Raw genomic sequence first — 18758 nt, 5'->3', positions numbered from 1 at the left:
CCTGACCTTCGGCTTACGACTCACTACTCTGTCAGGACTCTATCCCTTGGCTCAGGTCGGTTCTTTCATCTTTCTACCTCAGCCCTGTGGGTCCGATTCCTGCTGGAGACGAGCACAGTTACAGTGTGTCATCTTTCTCCAAAACTTGCTCTATCGCTTCATATCCATTTTGATGACCGATAGATGTATAGAGACGTTATGTCACGTCACAGGTAGCCAGTGTCTTACCCTCCTCCTATTGGAAATCCTCCAAGAGTGTTAGAATATCCGTTGTGTCACTCAAGTACGATCTCAAAGACCTAACGTACTTGTAGAAACACAACAAGATACTCCGACAAATTTGATATTAAAGAGTCGATCCCAGATATTATTGGTCGACCCGGGGGATTTGTAAGACTCTTGTGGACCTTAGGGAGGAAGTAGAACACCGGTAATCTGGGTTTTTCATTTAGTAGATGTGAACTCTTTCTTTTAGAATTCCACTATTTTTACCTCTTACTAACAGGTCTCTCAGTTCCTTAAGGAACTCATTAGTTGGATCCTAACTAATTCTGAGATAGGTATCTGTATCCCCAAGAATCCTATACGATTCTTTAATGTAGTCGGTTCGATTCATGATCACCCCTCCCCCCCCTTTATCTGCCTGTTTTATTACAGTTCTAGAGTCCTCATTAAGCGGAGTTAGAGCATCTCACTCTTTTGCTTAAGTTGTGTCTAAATCTGTGCTCACTTTGTTATTTCCTCAAAATCTTTAGTGATTGAGTGAAGACCGCTAGATGATTCCCTTTCATTCCCTAGGGAAAAAGGTGAGGGCTGGTTTAAGATCACTGTGAATGAATCAATGTTATTAACTGGTGGATTCATGCCTGTCGTATTTTATATGTTCTTAACTCTTTCTTTATATCTATAGAATCTTTATTGTAAGTTTCCTTAGAAACGCGAGCATCTATGAATAAAATTAAAATTATTAGGGCCTGCTGTTGGAGCGAAGGAGAGTCCCTTAGAAATCACCTCCTGTTGTGCATCCGTCAAAATCTTATTGCTTAAATTGAATATATTATTTATTTGGCATTTTTTTTTGGTGCACTTGCTCTTTTCTCTCCCACATTTTCTTCTGCCCTTGATATTTTGCTTCCTGAGAGGGTTTCTCTCTCTATTAAACAGGAGAAACCTGGTTTGTCCCCAGGAATCTGAAGACTTAATTTGTCGTAAAAAAATAACCCTGATTTTGGTGAATCATGAGAAAATATTTGGTGCCTTTTTTCTTCCCTGGGTACTTTTTCACCTCTCTCTCTCTAGCTTGTCTATCATCATCAGATGGTCTATGATTTGATCTCTCAACCTGTTTCTCTGTGGCCTCTGTCAGAAGATCAAGATAGAGATCTTTTAGTTGGACTGGATCCATCTACTTTTTTTTGTATCTAGAGTTTTGAGAAAATCTATGAGAAAAGAGATAACCTGATGCTGAATAATTTCTATTAAAAGAAGACTTTTTTGTTATGTATTCCAATTTTGTAGTCTTCTTGGTCGATAGTTATGATTTCTTTTTTGAACTGGTCTAATTTCTTTTGGATTTCTTTATCCTTGTTCTCAAAAAATGGTGTCTTATTGAATGGACTTATTTTTTCTTTGATGGTATTTATCTCTTCATCTATACCCACTAGATGTTTTTTCTGTTTTATAATTAGACCTATAAGTTCTAGTGAACTTTTGTCTATGATCTTATTCCATTCAGTAATAAATTAATAATCTAGATCAAACGAGTGGTCTTTTTATAACCTTAAACCCATTGGGATTCTCCCACATTTTAAATAATGTTCTAGAAATGTGCTGTCCCACCATTTTTTGGAATCTTTCACTAGTAGTTTTTTTTTTTAACTTTGCAAACTCTTCCTCCATAATATTATCATCTCCAATAATTGGTACATTTTCTATATTAAAAATAGTGTTAAAATCGATGTGTCTTAGCAACCGTTTAGAATATATGTTGCTACCTTCCATATTTAATAACCAACAGTGAAGCCACCTAAGTAGGAAACAAAGTGAAATGTGCAAAAAAACAGAAGCAGCGCTCAACATTAGTGATAATACAAATTAATTAAACTGGGGTCCTTCAAAATAGGAGGACTCCAGTGCACAAGTGGTATTCGTGTCTGTCAACAACAGAAGCGTGCAAATGATGGTGTTAATAATATAACACAATACAGTGAGAGTGATGTATTTTAATAATAATAAGCACAAACAATGCAAAAAGTGAATATAAGAATATTATCCTGGAACCAGGGTCACGTGTGGTGTATGAATGGCTCCAGTTAGCTTAACTCATGTCTTCCCTCTTCCAAAGCAACAAGTCCTTTTGTCTTTCTAAACTTTATTGAAGGAAAGGCATAGGATGAAAGGTACTTGCAGATGTAGTGTGGGTAGAGTGCGCTTCTCTATATGAAGTGCTAATATCAGGGTAAAAACAGAAAGGCCTTGCCAAGGGTGTTAGCAGGCAGGTACTGTACTCACTGAGTGTCTGGGCGAAAAGGAAGTAGATGGCTTTCTGGGAACAGGAATAGTCTGAGGATGAGACTGTCTGTGAATACAGACAGGGGAGTAACGGAAACTCCACTAAGACAGGGGGATTAAGGGGGTTGCCAAGACAACCTGGTTATGAGCTAACTAGACGGCCCAAATGCAACAAGTGTATCAGTTCCACAGGCACTGTGTGTTTTCAGAGCAAATATACATGCAGCTGAAATAAGGAGCTGACAGGCAGAAGCTGCAAAGGGGGAGGGGGAAGGGAGAGGGGGAAGGGGGGGTAAAAACAAATATGAATCCTGTTCCAGGACAAATATATTCCTCCACTCAGACCCTGAAACCGGATATGTCTCGCAATATCCACAAACGGATAGGACAAGTGAATATATAAAAGATATCAAGCTCCAAATTCAATACTCACAAACTAACAATATCATTGGGCATATCCAAAACTGTGGCAAGTGTAGGTACCATTGAGATTCACTCGTTCTGGTGACCCAGAAAAGAAAAGCAATGCTGGTGCAGAAGGTACTTTAAAAAAAAAAAAAAAAAAATTCTATTGTATTTAGCAAAATAACATGATCAACAGTATCAAAAGCTTTTGCAAAATCTAGGAATATTGAACCAGTGAGTTGACCTAATTCCATACTGGATCTCAATGCAAACTTTTAGCAGGGTAGTTACCGTAGAGAGTGTTTGGGGCGAAAACCAGATTGCAATTGGCTAGGGAAATTTGTCTTGGTATAGTAATCGCTTAATTGGGAGTGGACACATTTTTCCATGACTTTGGATAGTATTGGGAGAAGAGAGGAGAGATTGGCCTGTAGTTTGAGACAGTGTTTTTGTCCCCACTATTGAAGAATGGGACAACTCTGGCAGTTTTCCAGGTCTTAGGGATATGGCCTGCAGACAGGATAGAGTTGACTAAGGAAGCAATTGGTTTGGCAATGGCTGGGGCACCAAGTCTTAGGCCGAGCTCACACTGCTTGCATACCTGCTTCCGTGAGCGCCTCCGAGTGCTCCTGCAGCCCAGCTATCTGTGATCATCCCCAGCAGACGCGGGCGAGCGAGGGCGCAGAGCGGCTGTGTGTGTTTGCGCGCCGAGAGGGGGGGGGGTGAGGGAGTCCCCCGTCACAATTAGCCCATTGGTTCCTTGAGAATTGCATAATAAAAAATTGAAAGACATCTGTTTAAAAATGCCCTACATCCAGAGTAATTCTGCTTGACAAACCAAATCCAGACTATCATTTTGCTGCAGTGGTTGATCTGCTTTGCATGACCTGTGGCTGTGTGATTCTCCCCCCTCCCAAATCCCCACTGCCGAGTCTCTGGTCAATTTCAGCAGCCAATCAATGTAAACGTCTGGGCATTGATTGCAGCAGCGTGACGTCAATTTCAGCAGCCTGCCGGAGATAACAGTTTCAAAAGACACCCGCGACTGCAGCAGCGGACGCCGTACTTTGCATCCAATGGTAGTTTCAATACTGAACACTACCATTGGCCGCCAGGAGTCTGTCACGAACGCGCGCTCATGTGTAGCGGGCCCTTAGGAATTTAGATCGTAGTAAGTCAGATCCACATTGGCTGCTTAGTTTTAATTTGAGGAGCGCTTGTGTAATCTCCTCTTCAGATACTGGGCCAAATAGAAAATTGTGAGCAGTGTTGGGAGAGGGTCAGGCAATAGGGGTACTCTCAGAATGAGGTTCATGTTTGTGGTTTGGGTTGCGTTTTGCTAATAAGTTAGTAGCACACCCCACAAAGTAATCTTTGTACGCATTTGCAATGTTAGTGGGATTTGTCAGAGTAATATCCCCCTTAGAGATATTAATTGGTTGTTGACGGCTAGAAGGCTGGAATATATGGTTGATAACCTTCCAGAAGTTAGCTGGGTTTGATGTATTCTGGCAAAGATTGTCAGAGTAATGTTGCACTTTTGCATGTCTTGTTTGTCTGGTGCACATATTCCGTAGGCATCTGTAGTTATAAGATCCTTGGTAATGCCAGTTACTTTGTAGCTTTTCCACAAGGCATCCTTGAAATGGTAGAGCGCTATTAGGTCAGTAGAAACCCACGGATGGTGGTCCCCCCGTACTCTTATTCTGCATAGTGAAGCAAGGGTATCACAGAGTTTTAAAGCTGTAGTTCAAGCTGCCGTTTAAAAAAAAAAAAAAAAAAAAAAGAATATATATATATATATATATATATATATATATATATATATATATATATATATATATATATATATATATATATATATATATATATATATATGCATCAATTCAATCTGCACACTGACAAGTGATTAGCTAAACTGCAGATCGATCCTTTCTCCTATAAAATCGATTGCCTGCTCTGGATTATTTAATTCAGTTCTTGCACAGCATTTTGGGCAATGTAGTCCTGGAATATACTTGACTGGGCAGTTACTTCAAATGGTGGACTCCTAGAGACAGGGTCTGGCTCTTGAGCCCCGCCCTATCAGAAGGGGAAGGAGGCTGTCACTTTGGAAATGCTTCCTACATTAGAAACATTAAAAAAAAAAAAGTCTTTAAAACTTTTTTTTTTTTTTTAAATGCTACAAATATATTTTCTCATAGTACAGAACTGATTTTTATTTTTAGTAAAACAAACCCCACGTAGGATATTGCTTGAACTGCTGCTTTAAGAACTCTGATTGGAAATAGTCGAGCGCAGAATCGGGGTCGGTGTAACGGAGTGCTCACCACACAGGACGTGACCGCGGGGCCGAGATAGGGATTGAAAAAACACCAACCTCCGGCCGCGAGAGTGCTCCAGAGTGTAGATTGGTAGTCGGTAGCCAGGTAGGGGCTATAGAGGTCAGAGTAGTAGAAGGTACTTGCCGAGGTCGGGGTTGGAGAGTTGCGGATCGTCGTTGGTAAGCCGGCTCAGGAGAAGAGAAGTACGGAGTCCAGAAGAATCCAAAATGGAGACAGGTACAAAAGCAAGGAGGCAGGAATTGCAGTTAGCACATCGCACTGATTGAAGTCTTATGCTCAGCCATCTTGCCAAGGAGCTGTCTGAGCATAAATAGTGCCCTGGGCCAATAGAGAGGCTGCAAGGAAGGGCTAACCAGTATCCCTCGCTGCGATAGGCAGAGTAGGAGTCAGCAGCAGCTGTGGAGTAGTGAACAGAAACCAGGATCCGATTTGGCACTTGCGAGCACCATCCCACACATAGCGTGCGTGTCGGTGACATCACCGCGAGGACGTAGCCTGGAGGCGGGACCAGCATTTCCTCCAGCAGGGGGTCCGCGCGCGACCAGAGGCTGATGGACAGCACAAACAGCACGTGTAACAGGAGGAGGAAACGGAGCATCCGATCGCGGGTTGGGGGTAGGGGGACACTGCGCTGAGCGCGCAGCAGATCACAGAGCCTTACAGTTTCTCTGTCTGACCATTGGTCTGGGTGTAGTAACCCGAGGAGAAATGAAGTGAGATCCCTAATTGCTGAATGAGCGCCAAAACTTTGAAATGAATTGTGAACTCCAACCGGAAACTATGACCTATGGTACCCCGTGGAGACGAAAAAAATTCTTAATAAAGACCTCTGTCAGTTTGGAAGCGTTGGGAAGACCCTTCAGCGGAATAAAGGCGAGTTTGCTTGAAGAAGCGGTCCACCACTACCAAGATGGTGTTCATCCCTTTGGAACTGGGTAATTCTACTATTAAGAAGTCCATGGAAAGGTGGGTCCATGAACGGCCCGGGAAGAGGTCGAAGAAGACCTTAAGGTTTGTTCCAGGGAGTCTTATTATGAGAACATGTACAGCACGCAGCCACTAATTCCTCGATATCCTTCTGCATACTGGGCCACCAAAAGGTCAGCTCTAAGAAGAAGTTGGTAGTTCTCCTAGTACCTGGATGTCCTGATTTGGAAGAATGACCCCATTCCAGTACCTTCCCCGATAGGCCGGTGCAGTAAAGAAGCGACCCTCTGGGACTTTGAGACCCTCAGGGATGCGAGACTGATCTTGTACTATATTCTCCAATGTATCAAAAGTGTTGGTCGGAAAGTATGCATTAAAGAGGGAAGTATGGTCTCCAGTCGGTCCTCGGTCTTGTCCTCCACCAGAAACTGACGGCAAAGGCTGTCAGCCTTCACATTCGAGCCCGGTAAGTATGAGATAAAATTGAAAAAAGGGAAAAAATAAAAAAGTGACCATTGAGCCCCTAGGCGCTGAGCGCCTTTGATGTAGAGAAGATTTTTGTGGTCAGTCCAAATGGTAATTGGGTTATCCGTGCCCTCTAGGAGGTGTCTCCACTCTTCTAAAGCCAACTTGATGGCTGGGAGTTCCCGGTTACCTACGTCATAATTCTGCTCAGCGGGAGAAAACTTTCTAGAGAAATAAAAAAAATGCGCAATGATGGAGTCTGGCTTGGGGAGTGACAGAATAGCTCCGGCCCCGATGTCGGATCCATCTACTTCTAAGGTGAAATGCAGGTTGGGGTCCGGATGTATGCCAAAACGAAGGTGGTTTTCAGGTGGTCAAAGGCTTAAATGGGCCTTGAAGTTCGATCCGCACCTTTTTTTGTCAGGGCCGTAATGGGTGCTACCACAGAAGAGAAATTCTGGATGAATCTGCTGTAGTAATTGGCGAAGCCCAGGAAGCGTTGTATGGCTTTTAAGGTTGTGGGACGAAGGCCAATCCAGGACCACTTTCACCTTGTCTGGATCCATGTCATGGCCGGTGTCAGAGATGATGTATCCCAAAAAGGCCGTGGTGGTGTGATGGAATTGACACTTTTCCAGTTTGGCGAATAAGTGCTTTTCACGTAGGCGTAGAAGTACCTGCCTGACATGACCCCAATGTTACAGTAAAGACTTGGAAAAAAATCATTATGTCGTCCAAGTAGACTGACATATTGGTTGAGAAGATCTCTGAAATTTTTTTTAACGAAATCCTGGAAATTGGCAGGAATAACATAACGAGGTACTCAATGGCCGTCCCGAGTAATGAAGGCCGCCTTCCACTCGCCGCCCTGGCGGATTCTTACCAAAAATTGTAGGCTCCACGCAGGTCCAATTTGAAGATAGTGACCCCTGTAGACGGTCGAAGAGCTCAGAGATCAGCGGTAGAGGTTATCGATTCTTGATAGTGATCTTGTTGTGACATCTATTTACAAAAAAGAAGCCGGAGGAAGATTTACGAATGAACCCTTTTGTAGTTTATCATGAATATACTCCTTCATGGCTTTGGTTTCCGGAAGGGAGAGCGGGTAGGAGCATGCTCTTTGAGGCACCGAGCCGAGCAGCAGATCGATGGGGCAATTGAATGAGCGGTGGGGCAGTAGTACCTCCGATCGTACCTTATCAAAGACGTCGCAGAATTCTGTGTAAGCCTCAGGTAGGCTCATCTTCCCTTGGTAAGGAAACCCCGCATATTCTCTTGACTGGCACGGCGCAGTTCTTGAAGCATGGGGAAATCCACAGGAAAGTTTCCGTGTCCGTCCAGTCTATATGTGGGAAGGATCACGTCGACCGATGGGGTGTGGATGGCATCCAGCTGGATCTTTCCGTATGTCCCCTTCCAACTACGGGCAGGAGAGAACAGTCTATAAAAAAAAGAGATGAATGCCAGTTGTAGAGGTTGACCGTCAATAGCCTCCAAACAAACAAGACATTTTCTTGTGAATGAGGCCAATATTGTTCCTCTCAACGAACCCTGGTCAGAAGCAGAGAAGTACGGAGTCCAAAAGAAGCCAAGATCAGACAAGGAGGCAGGAATTGCAGCAAGCACTTCGCACTGAAAGAAGAAGTCTTATGCTCAGCCATCTTGCCAAGGGGCTGAGCACATACTCTGCCTATCACAGTGAGGGCACTATAGGAGTCAGCAGCAGCTGTGGAGTAGTGAACAGAAGCCAGGACCTGATTCGGCACATGCCGTCGGCGCGAGGATGAAGCCTGGAGGCGAGACCAGCAGAAACAGTATTTCCTCCAGAGCGGGGTCTGTGTGCGACCCAAGGCAGACAGACGGCACCAGCAGCATATGTCCCGGGAGGAAATGGGGCATCTGATCGCAGGTTGGGGTAGGTGGACACTGTGCTGAGCACACCGCAGATTACTGATCCTTACATTCGGGAATTAAGTTGATTCTGTCCAAGAGCAGTTGGTAATTTTGGCCAGAAACTGTTATGGGTTAAAGTTTCTAAATGTTCTTGTGTGGAGAACTTTAGGGCGGTTTAATTTTACTTACACACAGTACACTATTGCATGGTCACTGAAAATGTCATGAAGGATGCCAGAGGATTGAATTCTGCTGGGATTTGAAGAGATTCCTGTCTAGCAAGGAAAGGTTGTAAGATTTCAGGTTTGTCCGTGTGGGTTTGGAAATGAGTTGCGTTAGGTTAAGTGACTTGAGTTGTACCTGGATTTTGTGGTTTTTAGGGGCGAGGCAATTATAGAGGCAAGCTAGATTGTAAGCTCTTCGGAGCAGGGACGCCTCTTTCTAAATGTTACTTATGTCCGAAGCGCTTATTCCCATGATGTTATTTGTATTATTTGTTATTTATATGATTGTCACGTATATTACTACTGTGAAGTGCTATGTACATTAATGGCGCTATATAAAGACATACATACAGCGCCATATATATCATACCTTGTCGATCCACTGCTGTATGAAGACCTCCCCAATGATCTTCCAGGTAATGTGGTTGCAAGCCACTCTTCTCCACATTGCTCAAACCAAATTTTCTAATTTCATCCTCCCACCACACGTTTGGTGGTCGTCTTGATCGTTTAATCTCTTGAAATCCAGTCAACATACCATCTTTGACCTATGATGGTCATTTCTTCTGGCGATATGTCCGGTCCTCTGCCATTCAGAAGGTTCCCATCCATTGATATTTGCAGGCCAACATATACAAATGTATTTCAATCTAAGAAGAATTGACACATTTGTTGAACATCTTTGGTCTTGCTGATTTTCATACTTGCTTCAGAAAGTTCTCCAATTTGTTGCTGGAGGTCTTCTAGACTTGTGGCAAAAATAACAATGTCACCTGCAAATCGTAGGTGACTCAGATATTCACCGTTGATTTTGATTTGCGTTCCTTCCCAATCTAATGTCTTGAACAATTCTTCTAATGTTGAAGGGAGAAGCTTTGGTGACAGTGTCTCCCTGCAGCACTCCCTTTCTGATCATTATCTTGAGTGTAGCTTCATGTAAATCGAATGGTTGATAAGCATTTTCGTAAATGTTCTTTTTAATATCAATGCACGCTTCAACATTTTGTCTTAAAAGCGTCGAGGACCACCAAGGTGCTTTTTTGTAATCTACAAATCGTGAGCAGAGTGGTACAACGTGGATGTAGTCCACTGTGTTGGATCCACTGCGACATCTCGCTTGGGCTGTGCAAAATCAAGGGTCTGTTGTATCCGATTAGTATCTTCGTAAAAATCTTTTAAGTGATTGGGAATAAACTAACTGGACTATAGATCTTGAGGTTCTATGTCTCCTTTCTTGTGGATGAGGATAAATATGGCATTACTCCATTGCTCTGGACTTGTCCTGTTCTTCAAGCCGCATGTGAAGAGTTTTGCAAGGATTTTTTCTACATCTTGCACATCTTCTTTCAAGATTTCAGTTGCAATTCCATCTTCCCCAGGAGCCTTCCCATTCTCCTTCAGTTAAACATTTGCGGATTGTCTTACACAACTTGGCATATTCAATGCTTATTCTTGTGTCTTGGGATTGCTTCTTTTCTTGTCGTTTCCTCAATTGTTGTTTCAGATATTTTCTAATCCTGTTTTATTAGCGATTCCTCCAGTTTTTTCTGCTCTTTCAACTAACATCTTAAAAAAAAAAAAGTCTTCATAAATCGTTTTTTTTTTAAAGTATCCCTATGCATTGTGAGCATGTTGAAGTGATTTTTCAGTTCTAGTTGAAATTCTCTGCTGTTATTCTTGGTTATTGATGTTGAATGTTTTTGTATTCTCTTTAATCAGTTGTCCTTTTCCCAATTTCACATTCAGAAGTAATCTGCAATGAACCGTTCAGTCATCACTCCTTGTGTCAAAATGGTTAAGGACTGTGCAGTCTTCAATCACGTGTTAGTTAGGATTTTATTCCTGACTCCATTGGGTACATGCTATGCTCATTTTCTAATTAGATTCTTCTTGAAGAATGAATTCATGATGTAGAAGTTCTCACATTCTGATAATTCTACCAATCTGTCCCCACGTTCATTCCATTTACCGTAGCCATATTTAATAACCGATGCTTCATCTTTCTGATGGTCACCAATCTTTGCATTGAAATCGCCCATAACAATCTTGGCGAAAATGTTAATTGTTGTTAAATTGGTTGATTTCATGGTAGTAGTCTTCCACTTCATTGTCTGCATAACTTGATGTTGGAGCATACACTTGGATTATTTGCAGCCTGTATATATCAACTGAATGACAATTCTGGCTGCTCTTTCTGATAAACTTTCATACTGTACTTCACGATGTTTCTTCATCTCTCGGATTAAGCCTACTCCACTGATTCTTCCATTTTCTGTACCTTTGTAATAGAATAGGTGTCCACTTTTGAGCTCAATGAGGCCTTCATCTTTTCTTCTACATTCACTTCAAAGCCAACACAATCCAATTTAATAATTTCATGTTAGTCTTCCAGTGCTGCTTCATTGGACATAGTTCAGCAGTTGTAGGTAGCCAGGTTTCGGTTTGAATAACTTCCAGGGATCCTTAGCACGTGCTGCCTTCATCCTGAATGCGGTTAAGACCAGGGATTATGCAGCATTCAGAGAATGAGGGACATTGCATTTGGTGTGTTTCATTTTGGGGGGTGAGGCCTAACTTGATATGCCTACCTCATTTGCATGTTCACAAGTGCCTTTCCAACTTTAGCCAGGTATATTGTTCACGCTTTCATAGTATGGTTAAACCTTGCAGAACAAGTGCCACTATACATCTTCCTGAACACCCGTTGCCATCTTCCCACCACTTCGAGGCAGTAAGGAGGATATTATATACACACACACACACCTCTTGTGATAAGAATACTCATCCAAAAATGTTTACTCCATGTAATAAAAACAAAACCTTGGTTTCATAATTGGAGTAAGATTGTTTAATTGGACATTAAAATGATATAGATTATATAACCTCTGTTCTGTTATTGAACAATTTTTTCTACTGTATGTGGATGAGCCATCTAAATTTATAGGTGCACAAAATGCTGCAGTTCTAAATTATTCTGAAGAACTAAAATAACCTCATACCAAGTCTTAACACATGGCAATGGCTTGCTCATCTGTTTATATTAAAACCGGAATTTATTTTCAACATTCACTTCCTTTCACTCACATTCCTGAACTATTGTATCACTCCGGAGTTGCGGAGAAAGCTGGGGGGGGGAGTGATTAAGCAGACGGTTGTAAGCAGGGTTTGAAGATAAATGTCTGGCCTTGGAAAGGGCTCCAAATCAATTTCACAGAGTTTCAAAAGGCGCTATCAGCAGGTGTTTGGAGTAATACGCAGGCTCACACTCCACTTTTACACACACACACTAAAAAGTGTGGAAAAAGTGGGGGAGAGTGAATAATTTTTTTTTTTACCCAAATGGACTAATTTAGAAACAATATTCATGCTTAAAAACAAAAACAGAACACAATTTATAATTTAGCATTAAAAATAATAATACGTTTGTTCTTGTATAAACACTGCTAGTTTTATGTAGCGCTTTACGGAGACATTTTTGCACAGTCCCTGCACCGTAGAGCTTACAATCTATGTTTTTGGCGCCTGAGGCACAAGGAGATAAAGTGACTTGCCCAAAGTCACAAGGAGCCGACACCAGGAAGTGAACCAGGGTCCCAGGCTCCAAACACAGTGCCTTTATTCACTGAGCCGCTCCTTCTCCCATAGATTATCCCAAAGATCACATATATTGATAACCACTGAGGACCGACACGTTAATCTCCATTAAACCTGACTTCATTTATATTTTTAGTGTGCACGTTCCTGTTCTACATCATCTTCACCTGTGCACTTCACTGTGACCCCAGTTAAGGCGTGCTTATCCTCCCCACCCAATCGGGATTGTGTGTCACACACAGATACTTCTCCCCTTCAGTGTGCATTGAGCGCATGGACAGAGAGTACAGGAGAACTCAGACTAGCTCCGCACTGCTCTGGCCATATCCACCACAAACCCTCGCAGAATCTACCCCCTGCTCCCCTCACTGAGCGGGGTGGTGGCTTGATCTGTTAATCAGCTGCTCGTGCTACTGTACATCAAAATTTTCACTGTGATACCAGTTAAGGAGTGCTGATCCTCCCCACCCAACAGCGGGTGTGTCAGTGTGTACCCGACACACACACACACACACACACATATATACGCGCACGCTCTTCCCCTCTCCTCCCCAAGTGTGCATTGAGAGCAGGGACAGACCTGTCAATCGCCACTGTCTAATCCAGAGCACCAGATCCAGCTTTGATGTACTGGGGAGCGCAGTTGCCGGTGCAGCAGTGATTGACAAGTCAGCTACAGTATCACTACGCAGAGCACAGGCGCAAAGAGGGGGGGAGGGGAGAGAGGATTTTTGGGGTCCCGTTTAGAAGCCGAGGGCAGTAATGTACTTTTTTACATTTTATTTAAAAAAAAAAAAAAAAAAAAACAGTGTGCTGTACGAAAAAGGCTTATGAAATGAGGAGCCCAGGAATATCTTCTGACAGGAGTGGACACACATTTGGAGGGGGTTTTTATTTTATTTTTTAAAGTGTGAGCAAGCCAGGATCATTTAAGAGATAAAATGTAGTCTGGGAAGGGGAAAGGGGGAGGGAACAGCTATTCCCGGCACTCCTCTCCCCTCCTGTTGGTGGCTCTTTATGTCAGAATGTGTGTGTCAATATCACAGGTGGGCAGTCTCTGCATGCTCAGCCACCCTCCCGATCTCAGTTATCCTCTTCCCCCACACACGTCAGACTAAGCGGCACAGTGCTGACTGGCTTGTCTGAATTCTGCATGGATACAGCTCAGTGTTTCCTGTTGTGAAACAGAGAAAATACACAGCAGTAGTTGCCACGTGAACCCTCTACTGTAAGCTTTCGGCCTTTGCGAAAAATTCAAATGAACTCAAAAAAGCTACGTCTACGAGCTCAATTTCAGGGTAGGCAATTTTTTCGAGGAAGTGCACCTTGAAATTCCTCCTAGTCACAGCCCCAGTTTGCTTGCTAAAGCATCCTGTACCACAGCCTTGCAAAAAAATCTGGGCAAACAGTGGGTCACTATATTACCTAGTGATTTTCAACCTTTTTTTGGTTAAAGAACCCTATAATTATATTGTGAAATTCTGCAGAAACCCAACTCTCTCTAACAGCACGTCTGAGATCAGACGCATTGTAAGGAACCCAACTATCTCTAAAAGTGTGTCTGAGATCAGATGCCTTGTAAATTCTTCTGTATTGGGATTTTTTTTCAAAATAACCAGAAAACTGCAAGGAGCCCTTTAAAGGATGGCAGTGACATTCAAATCCCCCTGTTGAAAAACACTGATATAATCCATTATAATCGTATTTCCATGGCTGCTATACAAAGAGCGACAGAACAGCAGCAACTAGTATACCCATATTATATTTTGAGCAAATATGAATACATTAGTTTACTTTCACAATGCTAAACATGCATCACCTTGAAAACATGTAATATTGAAACATTACTAACATCCTGTATTCATTGGTGATAGCGGGAGACAGTGTTCAGACACACACGGAGAGAAATGCCCTACAGCACTATTCATATGAACACTACCTTCTTTGTGAGCCCCAACACGAGATGGCAATTTTTACCATGCAGTGCTAGTGGTGTAACCACTGCCCAACTGAACCCAGCAATAAAGTCTGCTGCATTTAAACAGTTGGCAAAGCATGGGGACATTGCCAGACGTATTTGTCCGCTGTGAGAATTTGATTGCTGGGTACTTTGGGCTCCTTCCTATTTTGGAAAAGTCTTTTGGGAAGGTGACAGGTTCATGGATACCTGCGCCATGTTTTTTGGCGTTGGATAATCCATATGGATTGAAGGCTAGAGGCATGGTTAATTGCACGGACTGACAAGGTCCAGAAATGTAAGTTATGCATGATTTTATATATGTTTCTTATTTAATATTTACAGATTTATGGATGTTATTTATCTGGTTTAGTAAAGTGCTATGGACTTACATTTTTTGCTGCCCTTAGGTTCCCTGATCACTCGGACCCTTATGACATTTAGGGGGGAGGGGAGGTGATTACCAGTCTAAGCGACTGGGGTGGAAGTGGTTGCCCCACTTCCATTCACATCAGGGGAAGGTCTGCAATATTGATTCCTACTAAAGCAATTATGTGGTTGTGATCCTGGAGTCACTCTTGTAATGCTGGATTTCCGCAATTGACATTTTTTTTAAAAATGTAAGTATTACTAATGAACAAAACACAAACCTGTATCCTTTACCACCATTAAGGATATTCTGTCCCCCTATTATTTGGATCCTTTTTTTCAGTGGGGGGGGGGGGGGGCGCAGGGGGAGGAGATATTAATGATGTAGCTTGTACTTCATGGGAAAAATATTCATTCTCCATGTGCTGATGAGGCGATGGAAACAGAAATAGATTGGGATCGGCTTCTTTCTCCGTCAGCCAGGAGTTTCCGTCTCTGATTGTCCCTGGACACAGCCTGACCCACACTATGGCTCCCTGACTCCTTGTAAACCTGATACACAGTCATGGTCACGTGGCCTAGCCCCAGGCACACAAGTCATACAGCAACATATGCATGTTACACAAACCAACAGCTAATGTATAACTGGGGTTGGGCACTCCCACACTAGAATGGCAATGGAACCCTTCACTTCAGGTTACCCTATTGACAAGCCGAGGCAGTATGTGGGCTTAACTTTTATTCTGGGTGCCAGGCTGCCCCCGCCATCGCATACATTTATATTATTTGCCTGGAGGAAACAAAAATGGCGACCAGGATCAGCCTCGATCCTCTGGCCAATAGAGGGCTACGTCGTCATTAGATGACATTGCGAAAGGATTAGAGACCCAATGGCTATATTTGTAGTTTGTGTCAGACCGCCGTCCCCCGGTTCATGAATTATTAAAAAAAAAAATATTTGTAAAAAGTCAACTTAGGCCGCGTGTAGTGCCCGCGACGGCGCCCAAAAACAAATGCATTGACGCCGCTGCGTGCACTTATAGTAAGCGTGACGGCGACAATGCGACAGAGCTACGTCGCATCGCGAATTTTGGTAGCTGGCAATATTTGATTTTTCAAGGGCTATCGCATTATGTGACAGTCGCGGAACCAATCAAATGCCAGTACGCCCGTGACGCTGCCGCAAAATGAAATATAACTTTCACTAGCGGCAACGGGTGACGTCACCCGTCGCTGGCACTATACGTGCGGCCTAACTTTTCTCTTTGTGCTTTCTATAAACCGACCGTTAAATTAATCCAATATAGGAGATGCTGAACAACCTAGATATGACGCATGATCACCCGGTTTCTGTTTATCGCCAATTTAATGATTTAGTACGGTTATATAACCTCCTTAGCGAGGTTCAGGATCTTGAAAAAGGATCACGATTGAGATTAATCAGATGTTAAGCACTGTCAAAGCAGCAATGCCACCTACTTATTCCGTTTTTCTTTTGATAGAATGTGAACTGGGGGACTGTGTGCGCCCGCGCACGTGCTGAAGCACATCCCGGGCTATTTTAAGGTCCCAGAATCCCCCAGTTCCTGAGATACTTACCGTTTCAGTTGCAGGCGTTTCAGCTCCGATTCACTACACCGGCCACCAAATCACGACACTTAACAGGAAGCCACAAATCGATGGGAGGCTACTGCTTCCTTTTAAAAAAACCCAGGAAGAAATCTGGCAACTAAAACGTTAAGTATCTCAGGAAACAAGGTCCCACGGGAGCTATAAATAGCACGGCCCAGCGCTGAGGGAACCGCTGGTTACAGAAACAATTAATATTAGGAGGGATTACTAAATAAATAAACCACACAATTAAAAATAAATAACTAACACAATAAGAATGAATTGACAGGGATGATGTCCTATTATTCTTCATATATACAATATAGTTCACTATTTGTAGAAGAGTGGAGTGCTGGTTTTTTTTTTTAAATGTTTTTTTGTATACAGGGATGATGGTTTATTGACAACAGATTAGTGTAATCAGAGTATTAACTAAGGTCAGTAGGGACTAAATCAACATAGTGTAATGTTAAGGAGGTTAGGCAAACACGAAATGTAGGATTATTTGTGTTGTGGCTTCACAAAGCCGCCACTTTTGTTGAGCACCCCCGCACATAAAGTCACGTGCTGATAGCAGGCGCTGTGAATTCAAGGCTGCGCCATTCTCACCCCTCCTAACAGACCGGAGCCCCGGCCGCTGCCCTTACCGTTTCATCCCCAGCAGCGCACTTCAACCCCGCTTCTTCCATCGCCGCGGTGGCGGCTTGGCTCAGCTCGCGCCAACCCCCACCTCAGACAGCGATCACGTGTTTGCGACAACCGACCCAAACCTCCGTTTGTCCTCGCTCTCCCCCGTTCTGACCAATCACGTTGCGAGGAGAGTCCCCCGTGCCAAGGCTGCTAACGTTTCTCTGTCACCAGGAGCGTTTTAGGCGTGACGTCGAAACCACGGGCCGTCCAATCAAAAGGCGGCTTTGCGGGCAGTGTTTATCTTCCTTAGTAAGCGAGCCCTTTTTGATTGGTCGGTGTGAGGCTCCACTGAGGGCAGATGTGAGGAGGCAGAGACTTGTGCTTTGGACCACCACTCAGAACGTACTAGGCTGTTATGTCCCTTATTCCCTGGTTTCCAATTGAATGTAAAAACATAGTTCACTTGTATTTTCTGGGTTGCAAGTTTACAGTATAAGTAAAACCATATTTAAAACAAATGTAAGGTGTTTCAGTTCTCTAATAAATAACCTACACAATGTTAGCTATATTATATTAAAAAGAAGTAGTTATAACACAATAGTCTCATTTTCCACGTGTGTATTCCTTGTACTATGTCTTAATAAAAGAAAAATATACAATACAATTCAAAGTACCGAGGCCTGGTTACTCAATAGTTGAGATTCAGTTTTGATACCCTTATTAAGTGGAGCCATGGCAGGGGAATGTTGTGTAACAATAAAAGTCATGATGTTATTAAATATTCAGAATTTCTTCAATGTATAAGTAAAGGATCCAAAAATAAGGTGTTTAAATAATAGGAGTGAAAGGCTAATTAATTCCCTTTGCACATGATTAATACATTGGTTGTTTGGATTTTTTTTTTAGATAATTACCTTTGAGTACAAGTGCTTACACATTTTGCAAGCATTTAAATGTTGTAAATTGCTCCCTGGAGTTAAGGCTAATTGGCCATTCCCCAACATGAAAAAAAACCACACACGCACACGCACACGCACACGCACACGCACACGCACACGCACACACACCTATTGTGTGATAATTAAGACATGAGTGTCTGTAAATGGAATATACATAATTTTGGAAACACTTTGTAGTCTATAGGTAAAAGTTTCTAGCTAAAGCACAAAAATGTTTCGTATAGGAAAATACCAATTATAGAGTAAAAATTATATCTTGACTGGTTACCTGATTAAAAAGCACAAACTGGTGAGTCAACAATACAGAAAGATGATTGGGGAGATCTTGTTAATTAAACATAAACAGGAATGGCTACTTAAGGGATCCTTGATTAAAGTCTCCTGGCTTTAAAACGGCTAACAGCCCCAAACGTGTCCAAGAAATCATATCCCCTTGAGAGCTATTAGAGTTTTTCCTTTAATTAATCTAGTACATTTATTTATTTTTTTTGCATGGGTTTTGCCCCATTTTTGAATCAGGAAACTTTGATAAATATATCCACCTGAGTAGCAATTTAGCTCCCTTTTTAAGGAAATAATGAAACTATATTATATTTATTTCCCTATGGACCATGACTAAAGGGCTAGTTTAAGTGGAGACTATTTAGCAAATGAAAGGTTAAACATTAGGGATCTTTTGACCACAGGTGAAGAAGTACTGTACTTAATTGTGCAGTTCTTATTCAGAACATAATTAAAAGATTTAAATCTGTTCTTTTGCAAAAGTTTGTTCATATGCTATTTGTTAATTTGCAAGACAAAAACAAGATACTTCATGCAGGGGTGCTCAAACTTTTCTGTTTGCGCCTCCCTGTCTGCTCTCTCTCCC

General features: G+C 42.5%; 1 protein-coding gene across 2 annotated transcripts in view; it reads right to left on the bottom strand.

The window, feature by feature from the left end:
* ATF7IP2 (activating transcription factor 7 interacting protein 2) overlaps positions 1-17145 on the bottom strand; it is a 98094-nt gene extending 80949 nt beyond the window's left edge. The window contains exon 1 of one of the 2 annotated variants that reach the window (XM_075565339.1): positions 16949-17145. In XM_075565339.1, the coding sequence (XP_075421454.1) occupies positions 16949-16990 (42 nt within the window). In that variant the 5' untranslated portion in view covers positions 16991-17145. The remainder of the gene's footprint in view (positions 1-16948) is intronic. The other variant, XM_075565338.1, reaches the window with a different exon arrangement.
* Positions 17146-18758: the final 1613 nt, after the last annotated feature.

Source organism: Ascaphus truei, chromosome 11 (genome assembly GCF_040206685.1).
Source record: "Ascaphus truei isolate aAscTru1 chromosome 11, aAscTru1.hap1, whole genome shotgun sequence".
In the NCBI taxonomy this organism is placed as follows: Eukaryota; Metazoa; Chordata; class Amphibia; order Anura; family Ascaphidae; genus Ascaphus; species Ascaphus truei.
Note: the sequence above shows the minus strand (reverse complement) of the source record. Positions and strands in the feature narration are given on the sequence as shown.